The sequence below is a fragment of the Herpailurus yagouaroundi genome, unplaced genomic scaffold (assembly GCF_014898765.1).
Source record: "Herpailurus yagouaroundi ecotype Mexico unplaced genomic scaffold, PumYag 186, whole genome shotgun sequence".
NCBI lineage: Eukaryota > Metazoa > Chordata > Mammalia > Carnivora > Felidae > Herpailurus > Herpailurus yagouaroundi.
In genome coordinates, this window is record NW_024412417.1 from 26,787,653 (window position 1) to 26,812,940 (window position 25,288).

Consider the following 25,288-nt stretch of genomic DNA (forward strand, 5'->3'; position numbering starts at 1 on the left):
CAGCTTATACAAAGTCACGTGGCTAGCAACATGTGAAACTGGGATTTGAAACCAGCATTTTGACTTCAGAGTTCTAGAAAACTGTCCTAGAAAGACAATGACTACATTTTGGACATTCCATAACCAATAAGGAATTTTTTGCCAGCCGCAAGACAACATGACTGTGTTCCCCAAACACTTTCAAATGGCTCAAGCCACTAAACTGTTCACTGAAAAAATTACAAGTATTTGTTTTAAGCCTTATAAGGAAAATTTCCTCTCTCTGATGCCTAGAGAAATATTTTTTTTTCTTTTTGCACAGAGCACTCAGAGACATTCTGTTTGCAGTTGGAAAACACAGCGCCCATTGCTCAAAAGAATAATTGTCAAGGGATGGTTGAAGACGAGGCAAAGAAGTGGAATTAGATCTAAGGTTCCTAAGGCACAGCTAAAGAACACATAAAAGGGGCGCCTGGGTGGCTTAGTCGGTTAAGCGTCCGACTTCGGCTCAGGTCATGATCTCGCGGTCTGTGAGTTCGAGCCCTGTGTCGGGCTCTGTGCTGACAGCTCAGAGCCTGGAGCCTGTTTCAGATTCTGTGTTTCCCTCTCTCTGACCCTCCCCCATTCATGCTCTGTCTCTCTCTGTCTCAAAAATAAATAAACGTTAAAAAAAAATTAAAAAAAAAAGAACACATAAAAGAACTGGGGACTAGGTTTCCTAGGGAAAGGTGAACAGGCAGGAAAAAAAGATAAGAAATGAGTTGCAACAAAGGTAGACATTAAATGATGAATTTATGTAAGAAGATGCAGAGAGACAATTGGGCTTTTGTGTAAGGAGTTTCAGGCTTTTGTTTGGCTGCTGTTCTGCATGAATTAGGAAGGGAGCTAAGGAAGATTGGTCTAGGTAATAGGAATAAACAAAATTTAACTTTCAACCTCCTTTAGCTGAGTTTTAAGGCTTGATGTGGTATAAGGGAAAGAGCATAACCCTTGGAGCCACCTGGATCTGGAGTCAAATCCTACCTCAGCTGTTTCCCTGCCTACTATGTGACCTTCGGCAAGTTTCTTACTTTCTTTGAACCTCAGGTTTCCATCTGAAAACAAAACAAAACAAAACAAACAAAACAATCTAACAGAATTTTTGTGATTAAATGAATTGTATACCTATCTGTATCTGTATCTGTGCCATATCTGTAGGGCATCTGTATGCTACATCTATATTTGTGTGTGTATGTGTGTGTGTGTGTATACACATATATATCTGCATCTGTACTTGTATCTGTGTCCACATCTATCTAATGCTTAAGAAATGCTCTATGAATGCTAATTGCCCCTGCTGTATCAATCAGTTTAACCAATATTTACGTGTATCTTTTATGCTAACATTGTGCTAGTTTCTAGAGAGGACGAAAAGGTGATGAAGATCCAGAAACTGTCCTTAAGAAGCAAAAATGAAAAAGAGACATACAGACCACATAATTCCAGATATTACATGATTTCCGAAAGTTGGCTGAGACTGCTGAGTTCAGATACTGACAGCTTGTTGCATTTGGAGTTGATGTCATGACCTCTCAATGAATCATGTGATCCACTTTATACAAGTACACTGATAAAATATGCTTCAAGGCCAGTTCTTTTTCTTTTCATTAGAAGATACTGTACTCTTTTCAAGCAAGCCTGACTTACCATTTTGGACTCACTGTGGAAAATTTCATTAACTTACACATGTTTGCTTCAGGTGCTAGCCTAGTCAGTGCCTTCCTCCTTCTGTTTCCCCTTCCTCCTTTCCCACTATTCTGCTGTTTTCTTTCTCTTTCCTTCTCTCTTTTTCATTCACTTGACAAAATTTTATGTAGTGCCTATTAAGTGTAGGTACCATTTTAGGCATGGGGGATATAGTTAACAAGAAAATATCTGTTCTCATGGAGATTATGTTCTATTAGGAGAAAATAAACAATAGAATAGGAAACAAATATATGACAGTTGGTGTGTTAAGAGAGAAAAAGCAGGATAAAGACACAAAGAATGACAAAAATTGAGGCATGTATATACACTAGATCAGGGAAAGCCTCTCTGATGAGGCAATATTTGAGCACAGACCTGAACACAGTAAGGGAACTAGCCATCCACATAACTGGGAAAAGAGAATTCTAGGCAAAAGGAACAACAAATTCAAAAGCACTGAGATGAGAACAGCATAGAGACCAGGTGGCTGGGGTGGAGTAAGTGAAGGAAAGAGAAGAAGGAGATGAGATCAGAGAAATGGAAGAAATGCCATATGGGGTGAATTAGGAAGAACCTTGTAGGCTATGGCAGAACATTGGACTTTATTCTAAGATGGGAACACACTGAAGATTTTGAATGAGGTGGCATGATGTTCTTCAAGGTGAACACTGTAGGGAAGAAAAAAAAGGGCAATTATGCAGGGTAAGACCCTATGCCAATAGTCTAGATAACAGGGAGTGGGAAGATTAGTCTAGAATGGTAGCAGTTAGACACTCTCTTTGATTTTGGATCTTTCATAAAGTACAGCCATGTTGATAAATTGCATGTAGGGTGAAAGATGGAGAAGTAAATTGTGGGTGATTCCAAATTTTGTATTCTGAGTAACTGACAGAATTGAATTTCCATTCTATGGGGATGGGGGACTGAAATTAGAATATATATAAGGGATGTGGGGAATCAAGATTTAAGAGTGAGATATATTAAGCTGAAAATCCAAGGGTAAAGATAGAGTTAGAAGAGAGATCTGACCTAAAGATAAAAGTTTGAGATGTTGGCATACCATATAGATAGTAATAAAAGCCATAAAACAAGATGAAGTCATTATGCAGTGAGGAGAGAAAGAAAAGAGAGGTACAAGGAGAAAACATGAAAACATTCTAAATATAAAAAACTCAAAGATGAGAGGAATCAGTAAGCAAGGCTCAGAAGGATGCTCACAAAAACTTCCTTCAGGGACCACTGTCCTTCTTTGCCTGATACCCAGTGTCATAAAGTCTGTTCTATCATATATTTTGTGTTTCTTGGTTGTTTCAGAATTGAGGATAAATCTAGTTCATGTTACTCTATCTTTACAAGACACAGAAGTTGTATCTTTGTATCTAAAGTGCATCTCCCCTGTAAAAAAGTAATTAAAAACAAACTGCATCTCTTTTAGGAAGAATATATTTGTTTCTTGCTTTTGTCATCTCTACCTTTTAGTTGGAATATTTAGTACATTAATATTTAATGTAATTTTTGATATGATCTAATTTAGATCATTTTACTTGTTTTATGTTTGTTCTCTTTCTGTTTTGATTCTCTGTACCCCATTTCCTACCTCATTTTGGATTAATTTAATGTTTTTAGAAAACTGTTTTAGTTTACCTAATGGCTTAAAAAAACAGACTTTATTTTTAGAGCAGTTTTAGATTCACAAATTAAGCCAAAAGTACAAAGAGTCTCCAGTACTCCTGCCTCTCTCCAGCTACATAAACTCCCCACTATCAACATCTTTCACCAAAATGGTACATTTGTTACAACTGATGAACTTATACTGACACATCATTATCACCCAAAACCCATGGTTTACATTAGGGTTCACTCTTGATGTTATACATTCTATGAATTTTGACAAAGGTATAATGACACACATCCACCATTGAAGTATCATACGGAATAGTTTCACTGCCCTAAAAGTCAATATGCTCTGCCTAGTCATCCCTCCCCCTCCAACTCCTGCAACCACTGATCTGTTTACTGTCTCCATAATTTTGCCTTTTCCAGAATGTTATAGAATTGGAATTATACAGTACACACCCTTTTCAGATTGGGTTCTTTCAATTAGCAATATGCATTTAAGGTTCCTCTATGTCTTTTCATGGCTTGATAGCTCATTTCTTTTTAGCTGAATAATATTCCATTACCTGAGTGTACCACAATTTGTCCTCTACCTACTATATGATATCTTGGCTGTTCGCAAATATTGGCAATTATGAAGAAAGCTGCTAAAAACATTTATGTTCAGGTTTTTGTGTGGATGTATTTTTAACTTCTTCATACAAATACTAAGGAGCATTATTGGTGGATTATTTGGTAAGAGTACACTCAGTTTTGTAGGAAATTGCCAAACTATTTTCCCAAGTGGCTTTACCATTTTGCATTCCCAGCATCAATGAATGAAGGTCCCTATTGTACCACATGGTTGCCAACATTTGGTGTTGTCAGTGTTTTTGATTTTGGCCATTCTAATCAGTGGATATTGATATCTCAATTCTGTTTTAATTTGCAATTCCATAATGACATGCAATGAGCATCTTCTTATATGCTTGTTTTCTGTGTATCTTTGATGAGGTGCCCAGGTCTTTTACCCACTTTTTAACTGGGTTATTTTTTTATTGTTGAATTTTAAGAGTGATTTGCATATTTTGGATCACAGACTTTTATCAGATACATATTTTGCAAATATTTTCTCCCAGTCTGTGGCTTGTCTTCTCATTTTCTTGATAGTGTGTTTCACAAAGCAGAAGTTTCTTTAATTTTAATGAAGTTCAGGTTAGTATTTCTTTTATGGATTGTGCCTTTGATATTATATCTAAAAAATCATCACTATATCCAAAGTCATCTAAATTTTCTTTTATCTTCTAAAAGTAGTATAGTTTGCATTTTACATTTAGGACTATGATTCATTTTGAATTAATTTTTGTGAAGGTTGTAAGTCTAGGTCTAGATTCTTTTTTTTCTTCTTTTTGGCATATGGAAGTCCAGTTGTTCCATGACTATTTATTGAAAAGACTGCATTTTCTCCATTGTGTTGTCTTTCCTCTTTTGTCAAAGATCAGCTGCCTGTATTTATGTGGATGTATTTATGGGCTCTCTGTTCTGTCCCACTGATCCATATGTCCATTCTTTTGTCAATACCACACTCTTTTGATTACTGTAGCTTTATATTAAGTCTTATAGTCAGGTAGTATAAGTCTTCAAATTATGCTCTTCTCTTTAATATTATGTTGGCTATTCTGGGTATTCTGAAATTCTATATAAACTTAGGACCAGTTTGTTGGAATGTACAAAATAATTTGCTGAGATTTTGTTTGGTATTGCATTGAATCTATAGATAAAGTTCGAAGAACTGGCATCTTGTCAATATTGAGTATTCCTGTCCAGGAACATGGAATATCTCTCCATTTATTTAGCTAAGTTTCATTTTTTCAGTTTTGTAGTTTTTCTGATATAGATCTTGTACATATTTTGTTAGATTTATACCTAAGTATTTCTCTCTCTCTCTCTCTCTTTTTTTTTTTTTTTTGGTGCTAATGTAAGTGGTAATGTGTGCTTTACATTTCAAATTCCACTTGTTCATTGCTGGTATATAGGAAAGTGATTAACTTTTGTATATTCTACTTGTATCCTGCCAACTTGATGTAACTGCTTCTTAGTTCCAAAAGTTTTTCTGTTGATTTTTTTAAATTTTCTACACAGATACCCATTCTATCAGTATTTTAGCTGTAACTCTTTGCACTATTTTTTGGTGGTTGCTCTAGACTATAAAATATATGCTCTTAATGTTTTACAGTGCACATAGGATCAATACCATACCACTTCACATAAAATACATAGCTCCATTTATCCTCAAGAGGTAACCATCGGTTTGTTCTTTATAATTAAGAGCCTATTTCTTTGTTTGCCCCCTTCCCTCTTGTTTTCCCCTTGCCCATTGTTTTGTTTCTTAAATTCCACATATGAGTGAAATCATATGGTATTTGTCTTTCTCTCACTGACTTATTTCACTTAGTTCTCTCTAGCTCTGTCTACTTCATTGCAAATGGTAAGATTTCATTCTTGTTTATGGCTGAGTAATATTCCATTGTACATGTATATCTATATCTACATATATACACATATATATGTATATAGATACATATATACATACATATATAGACACACATACATATACAGAGAGATCTATATCCATAATATCTATATCTATATCTATATCTATATCTATATCTATATCTATATCTATATCTAATCTATCTATCTATATATCTCACAACTTCTTTATCCATTCAGCAATTGATGGACATGGGCTGTTTTCATAATTTGGCTGGCTAGCTCAATTGATGGAACATGTGACCCTTGATCTTGGGGTCATAAGTCTGAGCCCAACGTTGGATGTAAAGTCATATATTTTTTGAAAAACAGGAATGAAAGTCATTTATATATATACACAGACATTTATAATTTCTTATGCTCCTCATTCCTTTGTAAAGGTCTAAGTTTTCCTCTCCTATCATTTTACTTCAGCCTGGGGTGTTTCCTTCACTTAGACTGGTAAGAAATTTTCTTAGTTTTCTGCTACATCAAAACATGTTTATTTTGCCTTTGAAGGATATTTTTGCTGGATATAAAAATATCTGTTAAATCTTTCCTTTTTTCTTTAAAAAAATTTTTTTTAACATTTAATTATTAAGAGACAGAGCATGAACAGGGGAGGGGTAGAGAGAGGGAGACACAGAATTGGAACCAGGCTCCAGGTTCTGAGCTGTACAGCACAGAGCCCAATGTGGGGCTCGAACTCACAAACTGCAAGATCATGACCTGAGCCGAAGTCGGATGCTTAATCAACTGAGTCACCCAGGCACCCCTTCTTTTTGAGAGAGAGAGAGAGAGAGAATCTGAAGCAGGCTCCACACTCAGCATTAAGCCCAAGACAGGGCTCGATCCCATGACCCTGGGATCATGACCTGAGCTGAAATCAAGAGTTGGATGCTCAACCAACTGAGTCACCCAGGTAGCCCAAATTTTTCCTTTCTAAATATAAAAAAATATTGTCTTAATATCTTCTAGCTTTCAATTTTTCTAACAGGAAGTCAGCAGTCATTTGAATCGTTTGCATATATTTTTCCCATGGAAAATTAAAAATATATCTGCAAAGTTTTTGAGACTTGAAAAGGTGGAGCCTAATTTCCCTCCATTTGAATGTAGTCCAGACTTAAAGACTTTATTCTAATAAACAGAATGAACAGTGGTGGAAGTGAATACGTGTAACTTCTAAGACTAGTCATAAAAATGTAGTTCAGGAAACAAAGAGCTTCTATCTGGCTTATTCTTGATCTCTCTGTCTTGTTCTAAGGGAGGGTGGGCACCATAGTATGAGGATACTCAAGCAGTTCTGGGAAAGGGTTCCCAAGGAGAGGAATGAGGTCACCTGCTCACCATCAGCACCAATGCCTGCCATGCGAGTGATACATCTTCCACATAGATCATCCACCAACCCCAATCACATCCAGCTTCAAATGACCAGTTTTGGTGACATTTGACTACCATGCTATGAAAGTCTCAGATCATAACCTTAGCTTTTTTCAAATTCTTCTCACAGAAAATGTGAGAGATAATAAACATTTATTGTTGTTTTAAGCCAATAAATTTGGGGGTGATTTGTAATACAGCAACGGATAACTACATTTCCTAACTAAAATGTCTCTACATGTTATAGTCACTCTAATTCACCAATGCTTCAATTCACTTCTACCAAAAAAATTGTAAAATTCAAGATACACTGTAGCTGAAAAAAATCAATCTATGGAAGGAAATTATTAATTTTTGATAACTCCAGTCTATTTTAAAATACCATTTTGTCTTTCTGGTTTACCTTTCCAGCCTGAGCACCTTGTATAATGCCTGGTATATAATAAGACATTGATTAAATATTGCAGAATTAATAAATGAATTTGCTCCTCCAGGTTTTAGCTTCTGGAGGGTAAAATCTGTGTCTTATTCATGGTACAATACTTAACACTGAACAAATAGGCCCCGTTTGCTGTTGAAGTAAGTCAAACTTACCTGAAGTTCTTGTTGAAGTAAATGATCTGGAAACAGAAGTGAAAAATCATGGCAGAAAACTCATTTTAAACATTTATACTGTACATTGACCAGTGCTTATTTTCAAGCCCCACTTCCTATCACCATAACAAACAAAAAACCCACCAAACAAAAATACCCTAAATTTATATACTCTGTCGGTTCCTCACAGACCTTAAGGATTTTCACAATCCCCATCACTAGAACCCATCTTCGAATATTTCTCGAGAATCTTTACGAAACAACATACAATGATAGGTATTTGTGCTTAGATTGTAAACTATTGGTAAGATGTTGAATTTGGCAAATTAGCCGCAGAGGCTAATTTGGTAATCTGAATTCCTCCTTATCTAGTCAAAGCCTTAAACCATTTTAGTAGAGCTGAATTTTATGAGCATAGGGAGTTTGAAAACCACATGCAACATATAAATTGAGCAACTACTTTTCCCTCTTGAGGAGGCAGTGTGCATACCTAGGTGTGGTCCAGTGGTTTACAGCACAAAGCAGCCTTCCTAGGTGCAAATCCCCACTAGACCATTTATTTTTTTAATTTATTTAAAAACAATTTTTTTTTCAACGTTTTTATTTATTTTTGGGACAGAGAGAGACAGAGCATGAACGGGGGAGGGGCAGAGAGAGAGGGAGACACAGAATCGGAAACAGGCTCCAGGCTCTGAGCCATCAGCCCAGAGCCCGACGCGGGGCTCGAACTCACGGACCGCGAGATCGTGACCTGGCTGAAGTCGGACGCTTAACCGACTGCGCCACCCAGGCGCCCCCCCACTAGACCATTTAACCAGCATTGCGATCTTTGGCACACAGCTTAACCTCTGCCTTAGATGCCTCATCTGTAAAATGCAGAAACGAACAGTACCTCCCTCACAGGACTGTTGTGAAGAATAAATGAGTACATGAGAAGTGCCTGGCACATCGTAAGCACTAATAAAAATAGTTCTTATTGTCTTCAATGCCTACCACGAACCTCGATCGTTGCAGGGGACTTGTAGATCTTTACTGAACAAATGAGTAAGATAAGAGTACTGTATGAACATCTCTGCCACATTTTTTGGAGGGGAGTGGGGGGAATGTGTTCGTGAAAACACAAAGGTTTTGATTGTTCCTTTTTAGAAATTCTCCATTAGATCAAAATGAGGCAGTTGATTATGCTCATTGAAAGAGGACATACAAGTCATACTAGCACATGGTTACACTGAATTGGGAACTATGAGACAACACATGTTGGGATAAGAGGAATTTTCATGGTTCATTTCAGCCCCTTCATAAACTTCGTGAAAGCGGCAGAAAGTAAAATATAAAAAGGAGCACAGAGTTTCTGAATATCAAGTGCTTTCTGCACTGTTGGGCACGTGGAAAGGCTATTCTTACTAACTCAGAGAGACAACTTCCCAGACTGTGAGCAACACCTGTGGAGAGGTTACGGGCCTAATTAGACTTTAAACCCCCAACACCAGGCCACAGTGCCTAACCGACAGGAGAAAAGTCAGAAAAACATATTTTATAGGAATGGAGTATTCAGTAATCAAGGCAACTGGGGCAGACTTTGTGGCAAGATATTCTACGTTTGGTCCCAAACCTTCCGTCTGCAACTCAACTTCCACCTACCTGGAGAGATACAAGTCTTCCTCTTAGACACTCCAAGGAGCAAGAAGTGATCCAGTTGCAACCTCTTCGCGGAGTTACGGGGAACCACCTCCTCCGATTGCCGCTAAAATGGGAGGAAGGCCAGAGATGAGTCTGGGAGAAAGGAAGCGCCTCCGAGGGGCTGAGCGACAGCGGCGTCCCACTTGCCAGCGGTCCCGTCGGTTCTGTTAGTTACCCCCGTCCCCGCCCTCACCCGCCCTAATTCTCGCACTTGGAAACCAACGGTTAGCAATACATGCCTGGAATGGGCCCCGCCGCCTCTGGAATGGGCCCCGGGGACTCCGGCAGCCGCAGAGAAGCGACTTCCCGGGGACCCCACGGAGTCCCAGTCAGTGTTGGGCTTTGGCCCCGAGGCCCTTGCCCGACGCGCGGCTCCCCCGGGGGCAGCAAGCGCACGGACGGCCAGGAGGAGGCCCCCGTCGCCCCCATGCCGGCTGCCGGAAGACCTCAGGCGGCGGCTGGCGGGCGCCTTCCAGCTGGCTGTGCCGCGAGGGGGCTCCCGGCGCCCCCCGGCGGAGGCGGAAGCGGAGGCGCAGGAGGAGCAGAGACCCGAGCGTCTAGAGCGCCCTGGCCGGGCTGCGAGCCGAGCTGGTGAGAGCGCGCGTGTGCCACCGGCTCTCGGGGACACCGTCGCCTTCCTCCTCCCCTCGGGCACCAGAGCCTTGTGGTCCGTTTGAGGACTTGAGAGGCTGCGGGGAGCTTTTCCCGGAGAGGAAGAGATGAGAGCGCGCAGCGAGGTCGAGCTGGGCACTGGCCGTCGGTCTTCTGGCGCCGGCCCCCGGCTCCCGTCCCGACTCGGTGCTCACGCACCTACCTCCCAGGGGCAGCCTGGAGCGAGGAGGGCCTTCGGGACCCGGGGTGATGGCACCTGCCCGGGGCGGAGTCTACTAGAGACACACCCAAGACCCCAGTGACCAACCCCTCCAACTTGTTCTATATTTTTCTGCCATATGGAAAGCTCCCTGTGGGGGTGGGGAGGAGGTGGAGAATAAAATTCCAAACAGATGAGGGTTCAAATCCCAGCATTAACATTTACATGCTCTTCTAGTTCCTACTGGGTCTAGGACTTCAGGAATGGTAATGAGCAACTTTGGGTTTCAGTTTACTTGTATATAAAATAGAGATAATAACCTCATAGGACTGCCATTAGGATTATATGAGATAATGTTATATAAGCATCTAGAACATAGGCACTATTCAGCAGCTATTATGATTATTATTTTTAAAAAAAATTTTAACGTTTATTCATTTTTTGAGAGACACAGAGAGAGTAAGAGCGGGAAAGGGGAAGATAGAGGGAGGCACAGAATCGGAAGCAGGCTCCAGGCTCTGAGCTGTCAGCACAGAGCCCGTCGCAGGGCTCGAACTCACGAACTGCGAGATCATGACCTGAGCCTAAGTCTGACACTCAACCTACTGAGCCACCCAGGAGCCTCTTTATTATCATAATTATTATTATAGACATTGGAAACGGTACCAAGAAAACAAAAACAAAACACAGAATGACAAATACACAGGTATGAAAGATCAAGGTTTTTTTTTTTTTTTTTCCCAGAAAGACGCCAGCAATTTTCACACATACACAGATATTCTGTTCTTGGGTTCTAGACCATGGTCAACATCTTGATCAACCATTTCACCAAGGTGTATGACTGGTCATGAGGAAGAGGCAAAAGGGTTTCGTTGCTTTACCTTAACACCATCACCACTAGAAGAAGCAGTTTCTGATAAAAGGCTGTTACCAGATTTCTGTAGGAATCTACACACAACCATATGCATATGTCCATGTGTCATGTGTTAGGGTGGTATTTGTGTAAGGAACAATGGTGAACAGGTTCAGTTAATTTAGAGACGTGTTGCTATTTGTCAGTTATGCTATTATTTGTTGTTTGGTCTTCTTAGGATGCATTGATTTCTAGGCTCTGAATTTTGGGAGTTCCATATACCTAAAATTGTAGGCAAATTATGTATGTGCATAAGGTGCGCTTCTGACCAGCTGCAGTGGGGGCTGGTGTGGAGACAAGTGCGGGAAATGAAGCTAGAAGACTAGGGCAGGACTGGAGAGCACCTGTGCGGTACTGGAGAACTGAGGCTCCCTGGAGACAAGGGGCAGGGGCTTTCTGTGTGGCTCACTGTGTTACTCTTAGCGTGCTATATGTTCATTTACTTTGTCCTTTGTGAATTCTCTCGCTATCAGAAAAGTGGTTCCAGGTGCTGAAGAATAAAAAAAACAAAAAACAAAAAACCGTGGCAGAGGAAACTGAAAAAAATTTTTATCCAATGATTTTGCTTTGCAAATTGGGGTGGGGGAGACCAGTATTTGCTTTTTACTAATGGAACACGCTGGTTTGTCCTGGGGTGGTTCTGTTGGTGAGTTGCTGAGGGTTTTAAGCCGAGAACAGGGTCCTCCTGTATTAAATAAGGCCCTAATTGAAGAAATTTGCAAACATTTAATTATTAGTTTTCAACCACAAAATAAAGATTATGTTGGACTAAGCTTTGTTGGGCAGTCTTATAGGTAAACTGCCCTAGAGATTTATTTTTTAATACATGAGGACCTTCATAAACCCCCACTGGAGGAGGGTATAAATCAGTCTTGCTGTATAACAGATTTCACTCTAGAGTGAAAATTGTTAGATTATATAAGTACATATAACTGCACATGTGCCTCTAAGGTGTCGTTAAATGGTTTTGCTCAGCAGGGTGACCATTTAAAATCCTAAAAACTTGAAATGACAAGTACCCAAGTAAATGGGCCCAGGTCCTGAGAGCTAAGGTGGCCCTGGGCAGCTATCCTGTGGCTCAGAAAGCTCATAAAGATAAATGATTTCATTGCAGATCACACGCCATTGCTTGAAAACAGCCTTCCGTGCACAGGAATTTTTCATATGGACAGCTTTGTGCGTCAGCTATTTTTGTTTTCATTTCAAGGCCATTTCAAAAGCTATTTGTATATCTGGATTTTACCTTGTCGCATAGAAAGTCAGTTTTATAGCCAGGCCAAACAGTCAGAAATGGAGAATAAGATGAGAAATACATCTTTCTTGATATCTTATTTTCCTTTCCTACAAAGTCCTTATTTTTCCTGTGCGGAAAGCAGTTTCATTTGATCCGTTATCTCAGGCTAATAAAAATCCTTATTCTTTTTCTAACTTTTAGCTGGAAATGCATTTCCCAAACCGCCAGCTGGCCAGAACTTTCCTGGATTTAAACACGAAAATGTCGCAGTTGAAAAAGGGTATCTGTAAACTGTATCCGAATCTCAAAGCCCTGAGGAGAACGTTGTGACCCTGAAAGAAGAATATGCACACTTGAAGATCTGAACCCGAAAAGTAACACGACTCCAAAACAATTCTGACGCTTTGAGAGAAAGGAGAGAGAAAATGGTGTGTTATCAAGTTTAAGAGTTATATATTCATAGTTTTGACTGGGAAATAGAAATGCAAGAAAAATATATTGAAGAATGCCTAAGGCCAATTTCTAGCATTCTGTCTTGTGCCACCTCAACTTTCTGTCGTTACCTGAACTTTTAGAATCCATGCAAGTTTTTGTTTTACTTGATTATTCTTGGTTTGTCTGTCCAATTAGCTCTCAGTATCTTCCCTTGCCTCTTTTTAAAAAATTTTTTTTTTCAACGTTTATTTATTTTTGGGACAGAGAGAGACAGAGCATGAACGGGGGAGGGGCAGAGAGAGAGGGAGACACAGAATCGGAAACAGGCTCCAGGCTCTGAGCCATCAGCCCAGAGCCTGACGCGGGGCTCGAACTCACGGACCGCGAGATCGTGACCTGGCTGAAGTCGGACGCTTAACCGACTGCGCCACCCAGGCGCCCCCCCTGCCTCTTTTTTATTTGATAATTATGTCCACCTAGATTCTAACCATACCCTTAGGGTAGAGTCTGCCAATACAGATGCCCCACCTCCCTGGATAGAGTCACCCAGATCAAGGCAGATTGATCAGCTTGTCCTAGGAGCTTTTGAAATAAAACAAAAGAAGTGGATGAGTATTGCCTGATGGTAGAGGCCATGGGGTGGGGGGCTTGGAGGCTGCTGGTGACCACCATGTGAGAAAGTGCCAGCTCTAGTGAAGGAGGTTGAAACTGAACCAGAGTGCACAAAAGTGAGGGAAAGAGCCAATTTTCCTTGTCCCTGGGGTTGAGCTGCATAAAATCCCAGCCCTGAATCCCACATGAAAATACTGTGATATCCTCCCAATAAAATCTCCTTTGGCCTAAGTCAGTTGAGTTGGATTTTTATGGCTTGCACCCCAAAGATTCCTAACACAATTCCTTTGTTAAGTTTTTAGGACTTAAGAAGATTCATGTTGAATTAGAATATCTATCTTATCCCTAAAAGTATTGCCTCTGTAATGCAAAAAACAAAGTTAATAAAAAAAAATAGTTGCAGATTTAAGTGATATTCATAGTGGTCATTATCTGTAAAAATAAATATTAATTTACAAGACATATAATTTTATTATTTAAAAATAAAAATTAGTTGTTGAAGAGAAAGGAGAACAGAATGGACATGGTCTTTCTCTTAAAACAAACACAAGTTGTTTTATGTGTGTGAGGATTTGAGGATTATCTGGACCACATTTCATTTGTATTTAACTTTTTTTTTCCCACTAGAAGTGAATCATTCAAGCCTTTTGGTACTTTATTTCTTCCCTCTGTAAAACTGAGGTATTACTATGTTCAACTTATAGGACATTGTCAGCAAGCAGTGGGTAGCATCCTGATATCTGATCTCTGGATTTCTTGAGAAATTCTCCATATAAGCTCTTGGCTGATAAATATACACTGATTTCTTAAATCATTTTCATAAAATAGATTTTCTATATGTCTCTCCATCAAAGTTACAGAAATTCTGGGGAAAGAGTGGAATTCCTTGTGATCTGTTCTTTGAAAAAAATTCTAATTTATTGGAGCAGTCATTCTCAAGTACATTTTTAAGGTTAATATTCATAAATTGTGATTTTGTGTTTAGAAAATATTCAAGATGATTCATTTTATGAGTTAAGTTCCTTACAGAATACAGAGAAGCTGATACTGATTAGTTTTCATGTGAATAATTCAAGTATACTGATAATGTACTCTATCGGGAATCAAAAGAAACTTAAAAGAGAACTTCTTTAATGTTTGTTTAACTTTGAGAGAGAGAGAGAGAGAGAGAGAGAGAGAGAGAGAGAGCATGAGCAGAAGAGGGGCAGAGAGAGAGAGGGAGACACAGAATCTGAAGCAGGCTCCAGGCTCTGAGCTGTCAGCACAGAGCCCCATGCTGGGCTCAGACTCACTAACCACGAGATCATGACCTGAGCTGAAGCCACGCTTAACTGACTGAGCCACCCAGGTTCCCAAAGAAGAATGGATCCCTGTCTTCCACTTTTTCAGACATAAAAGTACTGATCAGTTTATTGTAAAGTTTTTGGTCACTGCTTCTCTGTCCCTCATCCCCCCTCTCCCAGTCTTCTAGTGATAAGCTTTGGATCACTGTATCTTTTAGGAGTGACAGATGCAGAAACAGAATAAGAAACTTTTTTCAAAAGCCTCTGGTTTGGGGGAGCCCTAACCGGTGGAACTGGCCTGGGATATCAGCTGGCCATACGGAGATCAATGAGAGCCTGATATGTGGGACACTACCGTTATTCCTGGTTTTTGCTTTGTTTCCCCTTGCAAAGTGAATTCTCTCATATGACATCACTTTGTTTTTGTTTGTTTGTTTTAAAGTAGCAGAAGCCACATTGTTTTAATATTTTTTCTTTACAGTGGCACTCATCTGTTTGTTGTTAGCTTGCTGGATTCTGGTCCTGCCCGCTGTGGCACATGGAAAGGCAGCAGGGACACTTTTCCGAGGGATGTGGATGTGCCTACAACAGCTACATTTCCTGGCTTTCCAGAGTGTTTAAACAAGCTAGGGCAACAGTGTGACATTTTAAGGAAATACGAGGTGGAAGGGACCAAACTAATGCCAGCTGGAGGGGAAAATGAGAAAATAATTATAGTCTAAATTATGCAACAGGGAAGCAGCAAGTGGATAAGCCAAAGAAAGTAAGATGTTCATACCAAGAGTGAGGAGAGAGGGCCAGAAGAAGAGGAACTTAAAACAGTTCAGTGAGGAAAATGTGGTGTTAAGTTTTTTCAAATGACACAATTTCTCACAGCTTTAATTATGGAGGGAAAAACCATGTTAGCAGGAAATGGGCTTTCCCAGTACAATATGATACTTGTTTAGCACCTACCAGTGAAGAGGTGCCAAATTAATTATGACAATTAGAAGCCTCGCACAGGTTGTTAGGCATTAAATCCCTTTACAGTTGGCCTGGATGAACCCACGTTTTGTTTGGCTTGCCAAATGACGTCTGCCGTAACAGGTGTTTCTGGAGCTCCCATCTGGGGACAGATCACAGTAAACCCATGATGGCTGAGCCCACACCAAGTGTAATTACAAGAATCCCTCCTCCCCCAGCCCCTTCTCTGGCAGGGTATGGGCCCCCGGTGCAGCCATCAGCTCTGTTTATTTACCGCTGCAATCAATGCCGGAGTCCCTCCAGGCCCTGAGCCTGGCACAAGGCCCTCCAGGGCCAGCTGCTTTCTTTCTCGGTGCTCTGGGTGCTGCTGCCGCCAACACAGCCATTTCCCCCTGCCTCTCGGTCACGTGATTAACGAGGGTTATGGGAGGATTAGAGACACGCATAGGTTTGGAGTAGAACCTTTGCCACCCTGCCTCCCTCTGGGTCTGGCAGCCTCTTGTTTCACCTGAACCAAGTGGTGGGCAATAGAACTCTGAGACGGGCACCACTTCTCAGAGGGCCGCATACTTCTCGCTGCTTCCTGATCCCGGCTGGGATGAATGCTGAGGGTCAGGAGACTCCGCCTCTTCCTGAGGAGTGAGGGCGCCGCCATCTTTCCCTGCCGGGGCCAGTGCAGGAGGAACCATGGATTGTAAGGATAATTAGGAAACTAGCAGTGATATGAGCCACTACTCCTGTACCAGTCCCCATGCCGAGAACTGCATGCGTATTAGCTTAGTTAATCCTCACGATGATTCTAGGCAGGTAGAACAGAAATTATAACAGAAGCATGTATGAAGTATAGGGATGCTTTTTGCAAGAATAAGTCAAAGACAGCTTCATTGAGGACATGCCTGCAAGTTGTCTGTGTCTGCCTGATAAAAAAGCCTTTATTTTGGGTCTCACATTCTACATAAACTAGCTGGGTGCTCTTAGACAATAACTCCACTCTGTACGGGACTCATCCGTCACATTCGAAAATGAAGAGTGGAGGTGGCCTGTAAAACATTACTCGAACTTATAGAAACTATTCTGTTCTAATCCTGCCTGTGGGAAGTGGACTCTTCAATCACTCACCTTCCCTCGCCCAGGCTTTCTGATACCGGTGGTGGCACAGTAGGTCACAGACTCGATCAGTGGCCCTGGCCACGAAGTGGACTCTCCAGGCCCCAGCCCTTGCCCTGATCACAGCCCTGGCTATTGCAGCCTTGATGATGACAGGAAGCAATTCTTGTCTCTCTGGGAAGCCTCTCTGGTCTTCTCACCCATACATGACTGTAGCCAGGGGAAATGTCACATTTGCACTTCAGAGGGAGACAGGCACTGCTCAGACTTTTTATGTGTTAGATTTTAGAAGCAGCCTGGTGGATTGCCTGCTGTGGCAAGCACTGTAGGCTGAGAGCAGTGTTATGTGTAGTTTGGAGAGCAGCCTCTGGAGCCAGACAATGGAGTTCGAATCTTGGCTTCACTGCTTTGCTCTGTTACTATCTCCGAGTTGAGTCTGCTTCTCTGTAAAATGGTAACAATTACACCTACCCCCATGGGCTTGTTGTGAAGATCTGATGGATTAATACACATGAAGTATTAGAATACTCTCAAGTAGTGTCTATTATTCTAACAGCCTACCCAACAGACGTTTTGCTCATCCTTCCTGCCTATTAGAAGAGCCCAATTCCAAGACAGAGACTGAGAATGCCAGCTTCACTTTTCACAGACCCCCTGGGGGCTCAGGTTGCCTATGGAACCCAGTTTTGTCCAATAAGACATAAGGGGGGAAGTTTGCTGGAGGGTTTCTGAGAAACACGTGTTTTTCTTACAAAAGGAAAGACAGGAGGTAAGCTCTCGTCCTCCTTCTTCCTTTCTTGCTTAGGAACATTGTCACATGAGGGTGTAAAGCTTGTACCTGCTGCAGCCACCCTGTGACTAATGTGGGAGATATACGGACACTTTGAGGATGGGAAGATAGGAAGATGAAAAGAAGCAGTGTCTCTGATGGCATCATTGAACTGCTGAGCCAACCCTCAGATTGCCTACCTGTGGTTAGTCTTGACCTGTGAGGCAGCAGCAATGATAGGATTCTATTGTTTAAGCCACTTTCATTTGGGCTTTCAGTTCCTCGCACCTGGAGCATCCTGACACACCTAACAACCTCCTGGGATAAAGTTCAGGATGATATGTTGGTCTGATTACAACCTTGCATATCATTAGAAACTATGGGCAAAGGACTCCAGAGACATCATCTGGGTGTTTAAGTGCCTCACACATGCCTTTAGTGAGAACCTGTCTTCTGAAATAGGAGACCAATTAGAGTATATTGGGGGAGACTTGTCTGAGAGGAACAAGCCTCTGGAACCCTATGGAGACTCTAGAATCCCACAGTGAATGTTCTGACCATCAAAGACACTTCCTCATTCTTACACTTGTTAAAAACAAGACAACATGGTGCGTGAGTGGCTCAGTCAGTTAAGTGTCTGACTCATGATTTTGGCCCGGGCCATGATCTCACTTTGTGAGATTGAGACCTGCATCAGGCTCAGCGCTGAGTGCTGAGTAGAGCCTGCTTGGGATTCTGTCTTCTCTCTCTCTCTGCCCCTCCCCCACTTGCACTCTAGTGTTCTCTCAAGAAAACCAAAAAACCAAAAACCAAAAACAAAACAGAAAAACAAGACAACAAGCCCGAAACTATGTTAAGCCCAAAGTCACCAAACTGAGACTTATGGTTTCAACTCCCCCAGAAATGGAATCTTAAACCAGTGAGACAGAAATCGCCTGATCAGCACCATTAGGTAATCAGCCTGATAGACCTCTGCCAACCCCGAAAAGAAAGTGATTTTGCAATAACCAACCCGCTTTTTTCTGCCCAGTATGATTTCCTTGTTCACGCTGCCTTCTGCCTATAAAAGCCCTTCATTTTATATAGCTCCTCGGAGCTCCTGTCTATTTGCTAGATTGGATTCTGCCCGATTCAAGTCGATTTTTGTTCATATAAACTCTAAAAAATTTTTAACTCCATCAAGGATCTCCAAATGCCTATGGAACCTACCACCTACCTAATTCTGTCAGAGAAGCCACTTTCATTTGTCACAGTTGGTGATGGGAAAACACTGGGTTTGAGTGTCTATAGTGAGCAATTAAATAAGGGAACAGGGAAAAAAAAGGATACTAAATTTAAATTCTCTATACTTTATCATTTTGCCTTAAGTTCAATTAACATGAATCTAAAAGTCCAAACTTTCTTTGTTTCTTTCTCTTTCTCTCTCTCCCTCCCTCTCTTCCTTTCTTCCTGTCTTTCAAACTTATTGTTGTGTCTACTAGGTGTCAGGCATTATTCTAGGTATGTGTTGAGCATCCACTTTGAAATAAATATCTCACTGGGTGCTGAATTTAGGACAATAAACACGAAAGATGAGGTTCTCCTTCTCACTGTGCTTACACTGTAGATGAGGGGGCAGATAAGTCAGGAAGGTATAATAGAAGATACATGCTGTGGTAGGGGAAAATTCAGCATGCTAAGGAAGTGAGTAAATAGGAAGCATGTTTAACCCAGATGTGATGGGAGAGGAAAAGCTTCCAGAAGCACAGCCAAGAGAAGGCTGGGAAAGGAAGAGGAGGAGAAGACAGTTTTAGGCAGAAACAATGGCTCAAGGAAAGTCACCGAGGTGAGCAAAGTCATCATCTACTAAGAGGAGGTGAAAAAAGCTCAGTATAGTTGGAGCTTAGAAGGAAGGGGTAAGGGGTCAAGGAGCAGGGCTGGAACAGTAAGTGGAGGTTGCTATAGATGACAGGTCTTTCATGCTCTCCTTTGGGTTTCAGACTATTTTTAGGAATAAGGGTAGCTATTAATGATACTTTAAAATTTAACTTTTATTATGGTAGTACACGTAAATAATACCTAAAAAATAATAAAGTCTTACACAAAAACTGTCAGTGCCCTAATGGTATCCCTATCCCAACCCCATTCTGCCCCAAAGAAAACCACTTTCAGTTCTTTGGCCTTCTGAATAATGTGAGTATGCTTCTTTCTTTTGTTGATTTTAGATATGAAGCTTTCATTGTACAACAGAGGAAAATTTGAGTTCTCTTATACTCACTCTTTCAAATCCCTCCATTCTTGCCAATTTTAGTATAGGGGCAAATGATTCCTTTTTGTAGATGGCCACAGACAGGTATCCACACACAACATAGTAGTAAGGGACAGTGAATGATTCCTTTTAGTCATGTAGCAGTTACTATAAAAACAACTCTATATGTTCATTAAAACAATCAGCTAAGTATTTTGAGATACTGTGTGTAATTTGAGATACTGTGTGTAATTTGAGATACTAAGTAACTTGAAATAATTTCTGTCTACTTGTTTAGGAAACTCAGAGGGTAGAATCTGGAAAAGTTCTACATAAGTTGAAGCAATCATACTTGAGGAACTGAGGGAAATGCAGGTTTCCACAACTTTAAAGAAAATTGAAAGTTAGGAAAATCTCCTTTTTTATTTTTGTCTTAAAGAATGTGGAAGATCTTAATACTTGCATATTGTTGTGACTTGTTTTATGCTTCTCCTCTTTATGTCTCTTATCTTAAATAATGAATATTCCTAAGATTTCCTCAGTGTCCTTAGTAGAGAATAAAGGAAAGGAGGAAAGAAGGAAGGAAGGAAGAAGGGAAGAAGGAAGGGAAAAAGAGAAAGAGAAAGAGAAAGAGAGAGAGAAAGAAAGAAAGAAAGAAAGAAAGAAAGAGAAAGAAAGAAAAGGAGGGAGAAAGGGAAAGAAAGGGAGAAAAAAGGATGAAGTATAGTTGTTTATTTACTCATTCATTTAAGACATAGTTGAGAGGCTTTTATTTATATATAAGAAACAACTTGTTTTAAAAGGATTTATGTCAACCTCCAAAAATATATACAATATAAAGGCAGAAAATAAGATACAGATGAAAAAGTGAAATGAAGAAAAACAAAACATGGTGAACAGTTGACACAAGGTTAAGATCAGTACTTGAAATATTAAATCTTGAGTATTTGCAAGTAATGGGCTGAATTTTGAGTTGCAGGATCTCTAACAGTTAACAACAATACAAACAAAAAAATAATCTAGTCTATTTCTGGTGTACCATCGAAGACAAATTGTTTGCAATATAGGTGTCTAGGAACTGAATAAGTTAACTCATTTTAGTGGCTCATTAACCATAAGGCAATTAGGATCAATGAAGGCTGCCGGAAATGATGACTTTTGGCTTTAGGATAGTTGAACAGCAGGGCTTACAGAGCAGTAACTAAAAATAAGGACAATTTTTTTGTGTGTGTGTTGGCTAATCTTTGGTTATACCAATAAAAGCTATGCCTCCTCCATATTGAAAAAAAAAGTTATCATAATTCTTTTCAGTAATCTCCTTTTTCCCCACCTCTGTTTTAACTTTCTCATTCTACAGTGATGTCAAGACATTCATGTAGATTTTATCCCATCATAGCATTTATTCTCCCTGAACCTTCACAAAACTGTCCTTATTGATGCCTGCTCTAGTCATGCCGTTAAAGTCATGACATTTTATGAGCATCAATAGCCTGGGAGTAGTTTGAGTTTATGATGTTTAGCCAGTAGTTGATTCATTTTCAAAGAATTAAAAGCTAAAGAAAGATCAACTAAAGTCACAAAAATCTCATGTTGCTCCCGACATATCTAGATCAGACAAGGTCGGGCCGTTCAGGGTGGTATGGCTGTAGACACTCCTGATATATCTAATCACCAGGTAGGAAATAGTATAACCACAGCCATGTCTAAAGGCACTGCTTTTCTTGTATAACACTGTCCTGCAAAGATCTGGTTTCAGTTCATTGGAAGGGAAACTGACATACTGTTCTATGGAGGATTATTTGATGCATTACCAGGTCGATAATTTGGCAGCAGTGTATGGTTGTCATTTTAATGCACGAGGTAGAGTGATTTCTGACACCTCTCCTGTGTGTCAAGGCAGAGTGCAAGGACCACAGAAAAAGACATAAGACTCAAGGAACGTAGAGTCCGGTCGGGAAGGGACATGAGCCAGCAAACGGTTATGACATATGTGGTAGTATTAATATAGGTTCTGTATAATACCTATATTTAGGAATTATCTAAATTGGATCAGGAATGGGAGAGGTCAGGAAGTTTATTTAAAAACTTAGGAGATCTTGGGGGTGTGTGGGTGGCTCAGTCAGTTGAACGTTTGACTTTGGCTCAGGTCATAATCTCGCGGTTCGTGGGTTTGAGCCCCGCATCAGGTTCTGTGCTGAGAGCTCAGAGCCTGGAGCCTTCTTCAGGTTCTGTGTCTCCCCTCCACCCCCGCCCCCCCCGCGCCCTTTGCTCCTCTCCTGGTGACTTTGTCTCTCTCTCTCAAAAATAAATAAACGTTAAAAAACAAAACAAAACAAAAACACTTAGGAGATCTTCAGGCCTGGAAGGAGAAAGCTCACTTCATGGAACTAGAATAACTTAAATTGAGCCTCATTTATTTCTCTGGAACACCAGATCTGAAAGGAACCATGAGGCTGTCTAAAATTCTCCCTAAGATTTCAGTCAGGCTTGTGGTGTTACCCTTCTGGAAACATGAGAACCAAACTTACTAAAAAAAACGGGTCTTTTAGAAAAGTTGTGGACGGATAAACATAAAGCTGACCATTAGTGATGTTTAGTACATTCACAATGTTGTACAGCCATCCTATCTAGTTCCAGAACATTTTCATCACCTCAAAATGAAACCCGTACCCATTGAGAAGTCACACTTCATTTCCTCCACCCCACAGGCCCTGGAAACCATTAATCTGCTTTCTGTATCTATGGATTTGCCAATTCTGGATATTTCACATAAATGGAATCATACAATATGTGGCTTTCTGTGTGTGGCTTCTTTCACTTAGTGTAATGACTTCAAAGTTCCATAATGATTTCTTGCATATTATAGGATATATGAACATATATTTATTCCCGTTATGGCTGAATAATATTCCATTGTATGGATATACCACATTTTGTTTATCCATTCATTAGCTGATGGAAATTTGGGTCCACTTTTTGGCTATTGAGAAGGTTCTGCTATGAATATCCATGTATGAGGTTTTTTTTTTTTTTTTTTGAACACCTGCTTCCAGGTCTTTGGGGCATATAAGCAGGAATGGAATTTCCGAGTCACATGGTAATTGTATATTTAGATTATGGAATTGCAAAGTGCTTGCCACAGTAGCTGTACCATTTACTGAGCTTACTTTTAATGAGAAAAGTATTTCTTTCAAGGCTACCCTATGTCTTGGTAATTTATTCTCTTTCCCAACTTCAAAAGATTGTTCTGAGGACTAATAATCTTTGTGATACTGTTAAAGGCCTTCTGAAAGCAGCCTTTATATAAATTAAACATATTATGTACTCAGGCATTCATTACAGTGTAGTTTGCAAGGAGTTTGATAGTTCAATAAATTTACATGAAATTCGATCTGTATAGGTGTAAGCTTTTACAATCTTGGAAGACCCGAAGCTGAAAGGAGACAAATTGAGTTGAATTAGTTTGCCTCCATTTGACCTGTTTTTCCTAATGAGATATTGGAGGCATAAAGAAAGTGCAATCCTTTTGAAGTATGGGCACGCTGATTCCGGTTGTTAAATCCATTAATTAATTTATCTCTATTCAGAACATTCTAATGAACTGAAACCCAAGATTGCTGTTAATTCAGAGAAGAAGCAAAAGCATGGCTGAGTAGAGGATGTTTGCTGCATTTTAGCAGACTTTAGTAATGGTTTTTGAGAGATAACCAAGTGAAAAACAAATTAGAACTATTTTTACGGCTTTAGACAAGCGTTTTATTTTTTTTTTTAATTTTTTTTTCCAACGTTTATTTATTTTTGGGACAGAGAGAGACAGAGCATGAACGGGGGAGGGGCAGAGAGAGAGGGAGACACAGAATCGGAAACAGGCTCCAGGCTCTGAGCCATCAGCCCAGAGCCTGACGCGGGGCTCGAACTCATGGACCGCGAGATCGTGACCTGGCTGAAGTCGGACGCTCAACCGACTGCGCCACCCAGGCGCCCCTAGACAAGCGTTTTAAAACCTCTTGTGAAGGGGAACACAGAGCTCCTATTCCACGTTTGACTCACACGGTGCTTTTGGGAAGCTCATCCACTCAGTATGTAGCACCTCTCCCCCAGAGTGTCTGGGTTCCTGGATGCCAGACTGTCTGAGAAAAATCTGTTTCCTAGACCTGAATCAATCCAAGATGTGTATAATGGAGCAAGGTGTCAGAGAGGCTCACACAGCAGGCACAGAAACCAAAATAAAATATCAATACCTCTGTCTATATTTTACTTTCTCAATTTCAAAATTGCCTCACACTACACGAAATCTTTCTTTTTTTTTCTTTCTAAACTTTATTTCGAGACAGAGAGAGGGCAGGAGGGGCAGAGAGAGAGAGAGAGAGACAGAGAGAGAACACCCCAAGCAGGCTCCACCCTGTCGGTGCAGAGCTGGACACGAGGTTCAATGAGGCTCAAACTCATGAACTGTGAGATCACGACCTGAGCCAAAACCAAGTGTTGGATGCTTAACCGATTGAGCCACCCAGGTGCCCCTACACAAAATCTTTCTATAACCTACTCAAGCACTTTGTTGGGTAAAGTGCTTCACATACTTTACATATGTTAACTCAGCAAACACCGAACAGGATTCCAAAGCATGAAGTTCTTTGCAACACTCTACTATGTGTTATATATTTTATATTTCTTATTTTACATCTTTAAGACAACCATGCGAGTGGCTAGTACTTTTATTTTAGAAATGAAGAAACAGGGTCTCCAAAGGATAAGTAATTGTCAAAACTAAAATGCACACCGAAGGATGGCTTATTCCAAACTCGGAGATCTTGCTAATACTCCGGTAACCTTCTAATCAAATAAGAAAAAAAGTAAACATAGTAACAAATATTAAAAAAAATTTAAATTTGCTCCTCCAAGCCAAGATATACATTAGATTATTTAAAAGATATATTGGATTTATCTTCCTACTACCTAGATGTCAGCTGAAGTCATTCTGTTCTTTGGGCTTTAAATGAATTTGACTGTATTCCTCATCCCTGTGAATTTCACACCTTCCCCGGATTTTGAGGGGCTTATCTTTCGCTGACTCACTCTGACTCCAAGCTACAGCTTCTTCTGAAACAGTCGTTTCTGGAGCTTTCCTTTTCATTTCTCTTCCCACTCCCACCCCCCTTCCAGCAGTGTCTGCTATTGGAATAAAGAAGGAATAAAGAAAAAAGTTCACTGGCTCAAGTCAATTTTGACTTAAATAACATTTTATTCTTTTTATGTGAAACTTGAGCAGAAAAATCCCTGAATAGTTCTTGTCACTAACCATCTTTCTACTACAATGAAAGCTCCTTATTAGAGGTTCTTCCTTAGGAATGTTTTTGATTTTATTTATTCATTTAAATTTTAGTTAGCCAGCACACAGTGCAATACTGGTTTCAGGAGTAGAATCCAGTGCGTCATCACTTACATACA

The 25,288-nt window shown here is 40.4% G+C and overlaps 1 protein-coding gene across 1 annotated transcript in view; it reads right to left on the minus strand.

Annotated features, from left to right (window-relative positions):
• Nucleotides 1-16,183, minus strand: part of LOC121043262 (translation initiation factor IF-2-like) — a 60,740-nt gene extending 44,557 nt beyond the window's left edge. Inside the window, exons 1-4 of the mRNA XM_040494874.1 lie at nt 16,012-16,183; nt 9,726-10,287; nt 9,448-9,550; nt 7,807-7,832 (exon numbers count right to left, since the gene is read on the minus strand). Of these exons, the coding sequence (XP_040350808.1) occupies nt 7,807-7,832; nt 9,448-9,550; nt 9,726-10,287; nt 16,012-16,183 (863 nt within the window). The remainder of the gene's footprint in view (nt 1-7,806; nt 7,833-9,447; nt 9,551-9,725; nt 10,288-16,011) is intronic.
• Nucleotides 16,184-25,288: the final 9,105 nt, after the last annotated feature.